Source organism: Camellia sinensis, chromosome 7 (assembly GCF_055761805.1).
Source record: "Camellia sinensis isolate YWXY chromosome 7, ASM5576180v1, whole genome shotgun sequence".
Classification (NCBI taxonomy): Eukaryota; Viridiplantae; Streptophyta; class Magnoliopsida; order Ericales; family Theaceae; genus Camellia; species Camellia sinensis.
The window spans coordinates 119,155,363-119,169,264 of record NC_138967.1 but is presented as its reverse complement, the minus strand read 5'-3'; the positions used below and the strand labels follow the sequence as shown (position 1 = coordinate 119,169,264).

The 13,902-nt window shown below is 33.4% G+C and overlaps 2 protein-coding genes across 2 annotated transcripts; both read left to right on the top strand.

Moving 5' to 3' along the window:
- The first annotated feature begins 578 nt into the window (after positions 1-578).
- Positions 579-6,238, top strand: LOC114277993 (putative F-box protein At1g49610). Its single transcript, XM_082879166.1, has 3 exons — positions 579-1,725; positions 5,411-5,584; positions 5,931-6,238. Exons 1-3 carry the CDS (start codon positions 742-744, stop codon positions 6,144-6,146), a joined length of 1,374 nt encoding a protein of 457 aa, XP_082735292.1. The 5' UTR covers positions 579-741; the 3' UTR covers positions 6,147-6,238.
- Positions 6,239-13,213: 6,975 nt separating this feature from the next.
- LOC145796061 (uncharacterized) lies at positions 13,214-13,666 on the top strand. The gene is made up of 2 exons (XM_082881049.1): positions 13,214-13,429; positions 13,487-13,666. The coding sequence occupies exons 1-2, from the start codon at positions 13,214-13,216 to the stop codon at positions 13,664-13,666; spliced, it is 396 nt and encodes a 131-aa protein (XP_082737175.1).
- Positions 13,667-13,902: the final 236 nt, after the last annotated feature.

Here is a 13,902-nt window from a genome sequence, read left to right as displayed (position 1 = left end):
GGTAGGTAGAGTGACACTATGATCGATAGTGGTGCCAGATTGCGATGAACAGGATGCGATACGATGTTAGGTGAGACACCAGACGGTACTAGACTAGATGTAAAGTGATGGTGAATGAAATGACAAACATTGTTGAATAAGAAACGAGACAATATTGGCATAGAATACTAGACGACACTAGACAATGTTAGAAAAGGAAGAGAGAGAGAGAGATGGTAGAAAGGGTAAAAAATGGTTTTAAGAGAGTGTGAAGGTGTTTTCATCTTTCCATATTTAACAAAAAAGATATTTTTTGTCTTTTATATTAACGAGTTAAGTTTTGAGAGACCCCCCACTTTGATTCCCATCGATTAGCATTTCCAATCCATGAAATAATTCTTGTTATTCCTTTGAACGATCAAAATTTTCTTTCAAGAAAATCTATAATGTCTTGAGAGAGGTGCTTTATTATGAAGGGCGTAATTTTTCTATATTGATGGGATCAAGTGCAATTATTGTAACTTTCAATACGGATTGATGTAATTTGTCGTTTTGTATAACATTACTTTATTTTCATGGGCCAAACAACATTATTTAATACGTTGAAATGTCGATCACGTGATCAACGAGGACCCTTGCATATTACTCTTTGTTCTGCTAAGGAGACTTGAGGAACACGTTGAACAAGTTACAAGTTACAACAACAACAGAGCATTAGCATTGACCCCCAATACAGTCTCAGAACACCACCCTCCTCTCCTCATGGAGGAAGAAGAAGAAGAAGAAGAAGGAGAAGAAGTAGACCAAACCGAGCCAACCACTCGTCATCCGAGCCTAGACGACTTCCCAGTCGACCTCCTCCTCTACATCCTCTCCTTCCTCCCCACAATTGACGCCGTTAAAACCAGCTCCGTCTCTCGCAAATGGCGAAACCTCTGGTCCTCCGTCCCTTCTCTCAGCTTCGACTACTCCATCTTCCCTCCCGCCGACACCCCTTTCCTCATCTCCCTCTCCTTCGCCGACTTCGTTGACCGAACTCTCCTTCTCCGACCCCCCCTCTCCTCCCTCCTCAAGTTCCGCCTCCAGTTTGACTTCTCCGACGACTTCTACTCCTGCCACGTCAACTCCTGGGTTCGCTACGCCGTCGATCACCTCGCCCTCGAGCTCGATCTCGACTTCTTCATCGATCGGATTTACCACGACGACGACGACGACAACGACAACGACAACGACGGACTCGGATTCGGAGCCTTGTACGATTTCCCTTTCGGCGTACTTAGAAACAGCCGAGTTAGGGTTTTGAAGCTCTGCCACTGTTACCTCTCGGTCCCGCCGAATTTATCGACTATGCGATTTCATTCTCTCAAATCGATGGTCTTCGATCAGGTCGGCTTGTCGGACGACATGGTTTCGGGCTTGATTTTGGGCTGTCCGAATCTTGAAATTTTGGGGATCGATTATTGCTGGGCGATTAGGAATCTGAAGATTTGTTCGGCGAAATTGAAGGAGTTATCGCTTCGGAATTTTGTAGGGGATGAAGAGAGTTCGGTTGAGATTTGTGCGCCGAATCTGATATCAGTAAGTATTGCTGGTTTTGAGATGGGAAAGTATGGTTTGAAGGCTTCGTCTTTGGTTAAAGCACACATTTGTTTCCCTCACAAATTGCAGTACTATAGTTATTGGAGTAAGATTGTGAGGTTGGTTGGTCATGTGGAGTGTCTCACTGTGCAAAATTGGTGGTTTAAGGTATAATTTACTTTCTTTGTTTTGCTTAATTTGATTCTTTTTTACCATGGTGCTATGATATTGGGATTTGGATTGTAACCTGGTTTTAACAGTCACCTTGATTGACGTTTTAAAACGGTTATATCTTCTAGTCATAGCTATCAAATCCTGAATCGAAATGGCATTAAACCAAATCGTGAATCGTAAAGGTTGCACTTTTTTTTAAGAAAAATGTTTGGGACTCCTTTGGGGATGACCCCTACGCTCCCAACACTCCCAAAGTGAACTTGACCTTCTATGTACGTATGGGGTCCATGTCATGGGTGATCTAAATTTATGTGGTATTGTGGGGTGAGAGTCTCAATCGTTGTTCTTTTTTTAAAATTATTTAGAAAAATATATATCTACATATTTAAATATATTTTGTAAATATAAAATATTTAGATTTAAACCATTGTTATTTCGAATAATCACGTAGTCTAATAGGTAAGAAGTTAACCCAAGTTCTCGTGTAAGATTACCGTCTTATCTTTTCCCTTTTTTAGATAGGGCCAAGTTTCTCTCTAGCCTGAGATCAGACTAGAGTATGTTGTTGGGCTTGTGGGGGGCCACCATAAATTTTGTTTTGATGATTCAAACCATTCAATATGTAAAATTCATCAAGTACTTTATTTCTGTAAAAAATCACATTGATCGGATATTGATAGCTACTTAATCTGATTAGATTTCTGTCTAACGGTAAATATAATTTTAAAAATAAATTGTTGACAAAAATTTGATCCGATCAAGTAGTTGTCGATATCCGATCAACGTAATTTTTTTATAGGGTTAGAGTACTAGATAAATTCTACATATTAAACGATTTAGATTATCGAAACAGAATCCGTGATGGGTCCCACGGGCCCAATAGTATCGTCCAGTCCAGAGACAAGCCTGGCCCCCTCGGAGATTGTTTATCAACTATTCTTGATAAAGAAAGTAAACAAAGGTAGACTTTCAATTTTCAAGTAAAAATACCTTAACAACGATGTTGATATTTCATAATCATGCATACATTTACAAGTGAAGAATGACTTAATACTAAAATACTTGCAGAACCATTAGATTTAACTGATCTCACCTATGTAATATTGAAATATATTTATGGGTGGTGACAGGCCGCTATACGAATATAAAAAGAAAGCATATGGAAGATGAAGTTATGGCTTGTCAATAGCGGTCCCACTTTATGGGTTCCAGATACTGTAGCACCCTTAGAAGGGAGACTTAGCTCCAATAACTACCTGAGTTAACCTTAGCCCTGTTTGGCATTGGGATGGGAGATGATAATAATAAGAAGGTAATAAGGAAAACTTATAGGAAGGTGACAAGGAAATTGGTTTGTAAGGAAATGAGGTGTTCATTGCTCTATCCTTCGTGATTTAGTCATAGGAACCTCCTACTAAGGGTGATGAATCCACTCCAAGCTTGCAATTCTGTTATTCAGGGTAATGTAAGAATTTAGTTAGAACCACATTTCCATCAAGAAGGAGCTGTGTTCCCAACTAGGATGGAATCTATCAAATATATGAATCTCAACGAAACAAAATAAAAGATACTAATCAAGAGAAAATATGTAGTAGCTATTAGATTATTCGAAGAAATTTACTCAAATTTATTCTAGTATTTTTTATTTATATAATATCCAAAGCTTTATAAGGCTTTATGGAGGCGTGCCTTGATGCTCTCCTTGAGGCAAGGCTATGGCTAAACGTCTCAAGGCTTTGATTTTTAGGCTTTACTCCCCAAGGCTTCCGCGCACACAGTCTATGTCTTGTATCCCTTTTACGTATAAGCATGTGAGGAGTACGTATATGAAGAGTTTGTGTTAGGTTCTTGTTAAACTTAGATAATTTAAATTCAGTGAGAAACTCAATCAGTAAAGCTAAGAATACCAATTTCATTTTCAAAAGAGCAAAGCTTCCTTCTCTATAGTGAGCCTTGAGCAAAAAAGAATCTACATCTTTATATTTAATTTTGATGTATTTATTTATTGTTTTAAAATATTTAAATTATTTACTAAGTATAAAAATTTGAAATGCTTATGCGACAACGTTGTAAGGGTTACGCCTCGCCTTATGAGAAGTGAAACGCCTCACATTATGCCGTATGTCATACACTATGTTATGTGATTGGAAACCTTAAGGGATGGGATGCAATTTCTCAAACGTGAGGGGAGAACCTGTATTTTTAATAAATCTTAAGGTTTGTATTTGTAATTTACCCTAATAAATATAAAAACACTTGTAGGCACTGTGCATCTAAGGACTTTAAACAACGCATGCCATCATGCTTAGCAATCACTAAACATCATGGTGTAAAACCAGTAATGGGAATCTGGAAATTCGACATAAATTTATGCATACCTTATATCTAATCTAATTACTATCGGAATTTGCTTTAGATTTTTGTCAGTTTATTGTCCTAATTAAAAATTAGAGGAAATTACCAATAGGTCTTAATAATTGAACTTAATTCTCATCAAGTCCTATTAAAAATAAATTCTAGTAAAATCGTCGTTAAAAATAATTTTTCGTGACGATTTTTTGCATATGTTGCTAAAGATTGACTATTAGTGACTTTTTGTGTCACAGTTTTTATAAATTGCCAGTAAAACTTACAATTTAGTGACGTTTCTCTGTTCAAACTGTTATTGAAAGTCAAAAATTTGTGACCTTTTTTTGTAATGATTTTTTTAAACTGTTGTTAAAATTTATAATTAGTGACATTTTCTGTGACAAATTTTTAAATTGTCGTTGAAAATTAACAATTAGTGACGTTTTTTAATAGTATTTGATGAAAAACGCCATTAATTCTGATAGGACCTATTGGACAATAAGTCCACCTATTAGGACCTTCACGTAAGTTTTCCTTAAGAATATTTCTGTTGAACTAATGAAAAGCCATACATTATTGATTGGAGCACTTTCATTGGCCTCTGCAATATAAGCATTCCTTACTAGTTTGGCTGCAAAGCATTTGAAGGTTGAAAAGAGGATCTGAACCCAAGAAATACACAACTGCCTTACTACTAGGTTCCATTTTTACCATTATGGCAGGAGTTGGGTATTGAAGTTCTTGTTCTCACTGTTAGTGCTTTGCTTTGAGTCAATAATACTTCTATGTTGTGATGGTGTGGCCTTTAGCTCTATGGACCAGCTAACTTTGGAGTAGTGCTATCTGTGTTCCACTAACACAACAAACACCCCCCCCCCCCCCCCCATGTCTTTATATGGTATCAAATAATATTGAATTTTCTGATTGGTGGATTGTGTATTTGATGGATCAGATCAAACAGGTAACCATAAAATCCTCTATTGAACTGAACTCAAATCTGCTGGTACAGAGACTTTAGTTGGCAAATAGTTGAGATAACTGTCCAACCTTGTGTTATGAACATCTTGTGTATTTGATTGTTCTTTACATATATTGCTAGCATCTTGACACAGTGATTTGAGTAACAACAATCCTAGTTTGTAGTATCTTGACGGAGTGATTTTGTTAATGTTCAATGTTTAAGCTGAGTAGCTTAGATGTCAACATTCATGCTTACTGGTCCGAAATTATGCTCTGTTGTGTTAATAATTTCTTTTTCAATGGGTAATATATTGACAGCTATTTCACATATTATGTGTTTGGTTTTCATGCATATTCTCCATAATTAAAGCTTTTGGCATCAGAGGATGTGTTCTCCGAAAGTTCTGCCTTGAAGAATCTTAAACGTCTGGAGCTACGAACTCGGTATTCAAAATCTTATTTGCTTGGTATGTGTGCATTGTTGGAGCGTTCTCCCAACCTCAAGACAATGATACTAGACTATCTTCCACAGATGGATAGAGATGTAAGTACACATAATGGCGCTGTTTGGTGTAGTTTATGGAGCTGCTTATATTTTTTATTTTTATTTTGAAATTTTTCAAGTTTATGCCGGTGTGTTTAATGCAAATTCTCCTTACAAATTACAAGGTAGAAATATCTATCTTATATAAGCGGAAAAAAAAAACTGATTATTGAGAAGTAGAAAAAAATGGTGCTGTTAGTTTCTGTTTTATAATTATCTGCTTTTAGCTTGTAAGAAGTTGCCCCAAACATGCCCATTGCTTGTTGATTTTGATTGTGACTGGGCTCGATTGTCTTAACCTTTGAAATTACTAGATTTTCATGAACTTTGTTGTTTCATTTTCCAGGAGAGCTTATCAGAAGATTTACTAGATAAACCAATCAGTCTAAGCATGCCAAATCTCCGACAAGTTAAGATGAACAATTTTCAGGGAACAGCCAATGAAATAGATTTTGTGAAGCTTTTAAAAATGCAAGGATCGGTTTTAGAGAAGATCGTCATAATTCCTGCGAAAGGCCATGAAACCACACATCCTCGAACAGTTCTTCGTAGAATTTTGTAGGTGTGAAATTTCTCTTGAGGTCCATGGAAAAATTTAATAGATTTATTCATCAGCATTAATTTTATTTGAGGATTGGTAGTTTTTATTTTTAACTCAGTGTTTGTCTTGAGTTACATTCTCAAGCTTTGAATTGTACATTGACACTTTAACTGATCAGTGGTGATACAGACCACTAATTTAGGAGCACTAATGCAGCTCTAATGAGCTGGCAGTGCAAGAAAAAGAAAGAAAAGAAAGGCCAAACTATCACATCACGGTGAGACCCACAGAATGTTACCTAATTAGTGCAGTTTTAGAGCTGCTATTTAGTGGTTCCAAACATTATTCTTAACTAATGGACTGAATTCTTCCCTACTGTTTGGAAATGCCCTAGTTTGCAATTCTGTTTGGCAGTTTAGTATCATGCCTTTTAGCCCATGCTGCTTGGAAAAGTGTATTGGCGAGGCTGATCTAACCCATGGATGTGAAAATGGCCTGTGGCCCATGCCCAGACCGAAGCCTGTCTAAATAAGCCTGGCCCAAAATCCATCCAAGCCCGCAATCTGGCCTGGCCTACTAGGCCCAGAAGACCTGAAAATTTGAAAAAGAACAAAAGATTATTTTCAATCTTGAGAATTTTCACGTTGTTTAAATTCTATTAAAATTATGTAATAAATATTTAATTATAAATTTTAATAAATTTATTTAAGTTAACATAATAATACAAGTTAAATAAATTAATAAAAGTTATGAAATATTAATATTTTCTTATTATGTTATGTGGTTACCACAATAAAACACAAAAGGTTTCAAATGGATCCTATATCAAAGCACTGTATTTGACATTTGGTGGTTAATAGAATGCGGTGAGTCTTGTATTAGTTATTTATTTATTTTTTATTATTATTATTAAATTCTACATTATAAGAGTAATTGGAATTGGTTCACTATTTTTATTATTAGATAAATATATATTTCTAATTTTAAAATGTTCAAATTTGAAGAAGAATGGGTGTTTTTAGTTTGTGTTTGTAGAGTAGTTTTTGAGATAAAAAGTACGAAAATTTGTTTGGTTTGTCTTTTTTTAAAAAAATTATTTTGGAGAGAGTTTTAAAAAAAGTGATTGATTTGATGTGTATAAGAGAGAGAGTGATTTGAAAAGTAGGTAACCAAACAAAATTTTGAAATTTTTTTTGGAAAAAATTATTTGGTTTGATTACTTTTGAAAATTTGTTTGTAGAGAATTTTTTCGAAAATTTTTTCTGAAAAACAAACCAAATAAGATATTTTCTATGAACTCTAGTTGTATATCCATATTTTTATGTCAATATAGGAAAAAATTACAGTTTGCAATCTTAAAAAAATTACGATTTTTTGTGATAAAAATTAAAAATAGTTGTGGTGTGAAACATTATTGGACTAACACAAAAAAATCATTATTTAATAACAAATAAACACATCTTTAATCTCATTAAACTTGTTCAATCTAAAAAAAATCTTATTGAACTTTTACTTTTAAGCTTCGTTTGGAAAGTTGGATTAGTTTTTTAATTTTTTAACTATTTTAGCTCAGGTTAAAAAGTTTATTTGAGTTAGTTTTTTTAGTTTTTTTTAAAGAAAAAAAAATAATTATGATTTAAATGTGATATTTTATCTTGTCATTTTTTAATTTATTTTATCTTTTTTGAACTAATTTAATTAAAAAAATCAACCCAATCCAATTGTCAAACAACACCTTGCCTATTTATTTTATCTTTTTAGAACTAATTTAATTAAAAAATCAATCCAATCCAAATTGTCAGAAAATTCTACTCACTTATTTTCCGTATTTTTTTGTTTTTATTAAATTTTTTTAATATTTTAAGCATTTTTTTTACTTTTTAGACACATTTAACATAAATACACCTAAAAAGTAAAAAAATTGTAAAAAAAATCTTTTAAAAAATCACTAAATACCAAAAATATAAAAAAATACAAAAATTCCATACATTTTTTGTATTTCTATGTATTTATTAATTTTTTAAAATATTTTTTCATAAATTTTTTACTTTTTAAATACATTTAACTAAAGTACATCTAAAAAAGTAAAAAAAATATTTAAAATTTAAAAAATATACACTAAAAATAAAAGAATACGAACACACTGGATTGCCTCCTCCTCCGCCCTCCCACCCCCTTTTCCATTTGGGGTTGGGATCCCAAGACACTCAACCAATGACTAAAATTAATCTAAAAAATTATTTGTAAAGATCTAAATAAATATATTTTTTAATTTTTTAATAAAAAAGATAAATAAGAAAGTAAAGAGATAAAATGATTAAAAAATATATATATATGAAAAATGTGCTAATATTTAACATGCCTTCTAAGTATGATTATTACAAATTTTCCATTATTCTTTTCCCATTGTTTTATTTTATTTTATTTATTTTTATTAGGAAAAGATGATATGACTTGTAGTGCTGAAAATTAATAGTTTGACCCAAATGGAAATGAAAGAGACCTAACACAAATCTAGCTTAGAAATATCGCCCCCCGGGAAATGCTTTACTTCTATGCCTCTGTACTATAGGTTGGGCCAACTTGGATGCTTCTATTTCCAACAAGTTGCTAGTTAGGATTATGGAACTATCACTCGAGAAGTAAGTTGGTCTGTGTTAGTTTGGGATATGAGTTGACTTCTTAGTTATTTTAATTTGAAATTTAACAGCCTTATTTGAGATGAAATTTTTGACTTTTTTTTTTTTTTTGTGAAAGAAAAATAAAATGATTATAATTTGAATATGACATTTTGTCTTATTAAACTAAAAAGTCTATTTTATTTCTTTGTGACTATTTTAACCCTAACTCACCCCAACCCATCTTCCCAAACGATGACTTTGGCTTGTTTTGGGAAGTTGGCTTTTAACCACTTTTTTTGGTTTGTAGCAAAAGTTAAAAGTTGGTTTTTTTGAATTTTTTTCCATTTGGGAAGGTGGTTTTTAGCCAAGGGTAAAATTAATTTTACCCCTCATGAATCAAAATATACTACATGGGTGAAGTTGTAATATTTTAAACTAAATAGGGATAGTTTGGTCATTTGATTATGATTTGACATCATAAACAAATATTAATCAAAAAAGTCAAAAGTCACTTTTTACCAACTTCTCAAATCATTTGTCTAAAAAGCCAAAAGCTTGGTTAAAAGTCAAAAAGCCACTTTTTACCATCTTCCCAAAATAAGCCAAAAAATTGTGTAGATACATTCTTCGCATCTTTTATGACAAATTATATAGATTCAATTTCTACACTTTTCTTTTGTCGGAAGGAAACTACGCATGATATTGACGTAATTGGGTAGAAGCACACATTAGGTGTTTCATTTTGGTCATAGGTCACATCTACGAATACTTGATGATAGTATTATTATGAGTTCCATGCATTTTACACTATTGCCGCACGAGGAAGGTAGTGCTCGAGGTGAGACACATAATTCTCTTAGATTAGATGTTGCTCATTAGACTAACAAGTCAAATGATTTTGTAATTTAGTTGAAGCGTGTACAGAGAAGATATAAAGCACAACTTTAAATTTGTTGATTAAAAAATAAATATTTAAAGTAAATTATTTTTCCAAACCTGTTGATTCTAAATCAATGTCAAGAATAGAGGCATCAACAATTGATTGTTTTGTGCAAAATACTAAGAGTTGAGAACAGAGATAATCAAAATACTCGCTTTATATGGAAAAACCATTTCTGAAATTCTAGATTAATCAAAAAAGTAAACTAAATCAAAGCCTTTAATAAAATGGAAGAATTGCCAAAAATAGGCCATCAAAGGCTTAGATTGAGACCAAATTCTGGGGATCATATGAGGTGGAAGGCTTCAAACTCTGGTTTGTTCAAGGTGAGCTTGCTATTTAATTGGCTTCAGTCTTGTTCTGGTCCAGATCTGGATATGCCTAATCATATTTGGAACAATACCACACCTCCTAAAGCTTAAGTCCTATCTTGGCTTGTTTGGAGAGGAAGAGTGAAAACTATAGCTTTCTTGCAGGGTATTGGGGTCCTTAGAAGTGGTACTTGTTCCTCTGTGTGTCTTCTGCAATAGTGATTCCGAAACCCTCAATCATGTGTTGTTGTTATGCCCCTCCATTTGGAAGGTGTAGTCTGATATTGTTGATTGGTGGGGTATGCAATGGGTGATCCCTGCCTCAGTTGTTGGACTCCTGCATTGGTGGTTTGGATCTAAATTTAGAAAAAAGTAACTCCAAATCTGGAGAGCCATTCCTATTGCAGTGCTGTTGTCAATTTGGAAGCATAGGAATGAATGACTATTTGTTCAATGGTGTGCCAAACCAAACATTGGTGAACTATGTGAGCTCATAAAAGTCAAAGTGGCTTATTGGATGAAGAACCACTCTATTAGGAGAGTCTGTATTCTTTCCATGATTTTATCTCTAACTTGAGGCTAATCCGCAGCTGCATCTGATCCATGTGTCTGCTGCTGCTGCAGTTTGGGTGTTAGATTAGTGTTGGGTGTGTTGCTGCTGCTGCTGCTTTAGTTTGGGTGTTGAATCAGTGTGGGCTGCTTATTGCTTTGCGTTGCTTCCTATGTTCTTGCTCTTTGTTGGCTTCTCAACAACTTTGAGGATAGTGTTAGCAAATGATTGAGTTTATTTCTTGTTACCAACCTAGCTGGGATTGCGAAATGAACTTTGATGCTCTTTACACTTTTCTCCCCTCTTTAATGATGTTTCCCCTTATGTATTTGTACGTTTCGATTCATCAATAAAATTCTTTTTTTGCAGATCAAAAAAAAAAAATATGAGAAAAAAAAAAGGCTTAGATTGAGCCTTGAATAAGAAAATTTACTTTAAAAAAAAGGAAGTAAATCTGTCATGAAACAAACACATGATTAAAAATGTGATCAAAACGATTGATTTTATCCAAAATTTGACAGATGAAGTTGTTAGTGAATATTGTATATATATTATATTCACTATATATATGTGTTAGATATTGTAACAAAAGTCATCAATTTTATAAATCTTGTTCAGAGCTATCCAGACTAAAACCTTTGAAATTTTTCTACGCTTTGGGGTCCATATATACATTGCAACACTTTTCGTAGAACGCTTATTAACATATTAACAAGTTTAAAATAATTAAATAGATGGAAGTACTTTAATGAAGCGTTTGAAGTTGTCGTTCATTCATAGAAAACTCGTACAAATAATTTAGCATGAGCTGCCAATAATTCATGTAAAATTCACACCAAAACAAGCATGCCTATAAAGGGTTATTAGTCAATAACACTCGTACCTACCCTAAAATTATACAGATCTTTTCATCTTTGGATGCAGCTAAGTTAGTCATAGTTCTAGTTTATCTGGTTTTGCAAAAAACTAAAAACAAACAAGCAAATAAATAAAATGTCAAGTCATAGACACCATACAACACAGCTAAATTTATCAAGTCTCATTTCATGCTCAAATCAAAGGCCCCAGCTTCGAAACTATCCACACGCTTGAGGAGAAATTATTAGATATTTTTAGTATATGATGTGACATCAACGTCCTTGAGAATCTTTAATATATGACTTTTCAAATGTTGTGTATCTTATAAGAGTCCAAAATTGAATTACATTTTTATTAATAAGGTGAATTGTGTCTGCTCATGATTTGGATATATAACTTTTAGTTTAGGGCAATTTATACTTGTGATCTTTGTAATAAGACAAAAATTGAACAACATTTTCATCAATAAGGTCAATGGTGATTATACTCGTGATCTTTATAATTTGTTTCTTGTGTTAATTTAGTTTATCTAGTTTCAATTTTATTTATTTTGTCTCTTAATTTTTCACAGTGTGTCAACTTAGTCCAATTGACAACATAGGTTAAAAAATTGAATCATTTCAAATTGTATCAATTTAATCTAAAATGGTTTATTCGAATGGGAATGAACCATTTCAAACTAGACATCAACCTGTTAATCATTTTGAGATTTGAGAAGAGTGAGTGGACTAATTTGTCCTTAATTTTAGTCCAACTTCTAAAGGGACATTATAAATTAGACTAAATTGATATGATGTGAAAGTTGCAAGGTAAATTGGATGCAATTAGTTAGAATATAAAGACTAACACATAAAGTAAATTATAGAGACTATGGGTGCAATTTACCCTCATTGGTTTATATATGAACTACCCCCCTCCCCTCATTTTGATAATCAAGAACCGTGCCCTATGCAGGGTCTCACCCCAAGTGTTAGTAAAATTTCTGTTTAGGCTATAATCAACATGCCTCAACACAAATTTCACTAAACAAAACCAACAAATGATCAAGGATTGTGTACGATTCTATCGCTTTGAAAGATACAAGGATTTCTTTGAAACAGATAAAATAACAAGAAGAAAAAAAAGAAACAAAGGCAATTTGTAAATTTCCTAAATTTACAAGTAGATTCCTCCTTTTATAGTAGATTCTTTATAGCAATCAGGCCTGTTGGTCAATAACTACAAGGTACAATTACTACTCACCACAGTTCTTTACTATAATCCAAACCATGGGTTCAGCACGACACCTTTAAAACTGCCTCTTAAATTAGGAATTTGCCACTCGTCCCAATGATTTATCTTTGGCATAACCATTAATAATTGTCTCTTCCCTCTGCTTCTAATAAAATAACTAATCAAGAAATAGAGAAACAGTCTAAAGCACAGGTGTAGCCTCAGGAATTGTCTGTCACACCAACTGCATCACAAGCATGTGTGGTTAGAAGATTGAGCAGATATAGCTATACAAGTTGTAGTGGTTAGGTTCTTGAGTCAGTTAGAATATTATCAGAGTGATATATACGTATATATGAGTGATGTATTAACTGAGTATATAAATATCTTGTAAACTGTTGAGTTGGTGTAATGAGAATATGTGATTCAGTCTTTGTACACGGTATCAGAGCAGTAAGCTCTCACGAGCAACTCAAGATCCATCAATGGAGGATCATGCTTCACTGCCTTCGAATCTGACTCTGCTCATCTCAAATTCAGTTCGTTGGTGACTGTAAAACTTGATTCAACTAACTACTTGATATGGAAAAAATTAAATGCACAATGTGCTTAGAGCAACAGGTCTTCTTGGCTATGTTAATGGATCTAATCCATGTCCCTCATCAGAGATTGTCAATTCTGATGGGAAATCAATTCCTAATCCAAAATATCAACAATGGCAGACAATCAATGCACATCTCTTCAGCTGTCTAACTGTAATGTTGTCATCATCGATCTACTCATCGGTTCTTCATCTTCAACATCTTGATCAGGTTTGGCGAGCTCTTGAGAAATGATTTACTTTAGTTTCTAGATTGTATATACATTAGTTGAAGAACAAACTTCAAATTATCATCAAGAAACCTTTTTCAATTGAAGATTATCTCTCACAAATCAAGGACATATCTGATCAATTGGCTTTATCCTTTGCTACAGTTGATGATGAAGACCTTCTTCTGACTTTGAATGGATTATCAGAGGAATACCACTCTTTCAACACTTCCATTTGAACTCGATCTGAAGCAATTTTGATGGAGGATCTTTTTTCTCTTTTGTGTTCTGAGTCAACTCATATCGAAAGCAAATTTAAACATTCCACTAGACATGATCTAAATGTTGCCTATAGTGCAACTACTAAAGGATCTCATTTCTCTTCGAACAGTAGTTTTGAGTCTCACAATTCTTTAAATTTTGGATCAAATCATGGTTTTCAATCCAATTCGAGAGGCCGATCTCAATACAGAGG

What these genes read in the sequence shown, in the direction of transcription:
- LOC114277993 (XM_082879166.1), top strand. Translation starts at nt 742, where the DNA reads ATGGAGGAAGAAGAAGAAGAAGAAGAAGGAGAAGAAGTAGACCAAACC. An exon ending in TGCAAAATTGGTGGTTTAAG is followed by an intron (nt 1,726 to 5,410) that starts GTATAATTTACT and finishes CCATAATTAAAG; the next exon opens with CTTTTGGCATCAGAGGATGT. An exon ending in TTCCACAGATGGATAGAGAT is followed by an intron (nt 5,585 to 5,930) that starts GTAAGTACACAT and finishes TTCATTTTCCAG; the next exon opens with GAGAGCTTATCAGAAGATTT.
- LOC145796061 (XM_082881049.1), top strand. Translation starts at nt 13,214, where the DNA reads ATGCACAATGTGCTTAGAGCAACAGGTCTTCTTGGCTATGTTAATGGA. An exon ending in ATCTTCAACATCTTGATCAG is followed by an intron (nt 13,430 to 13,486) that starts GTTTGGCGAGCT and finishes TATATACATTAG; the next exon opens with TTGAAGAACAAACTTCAAAT.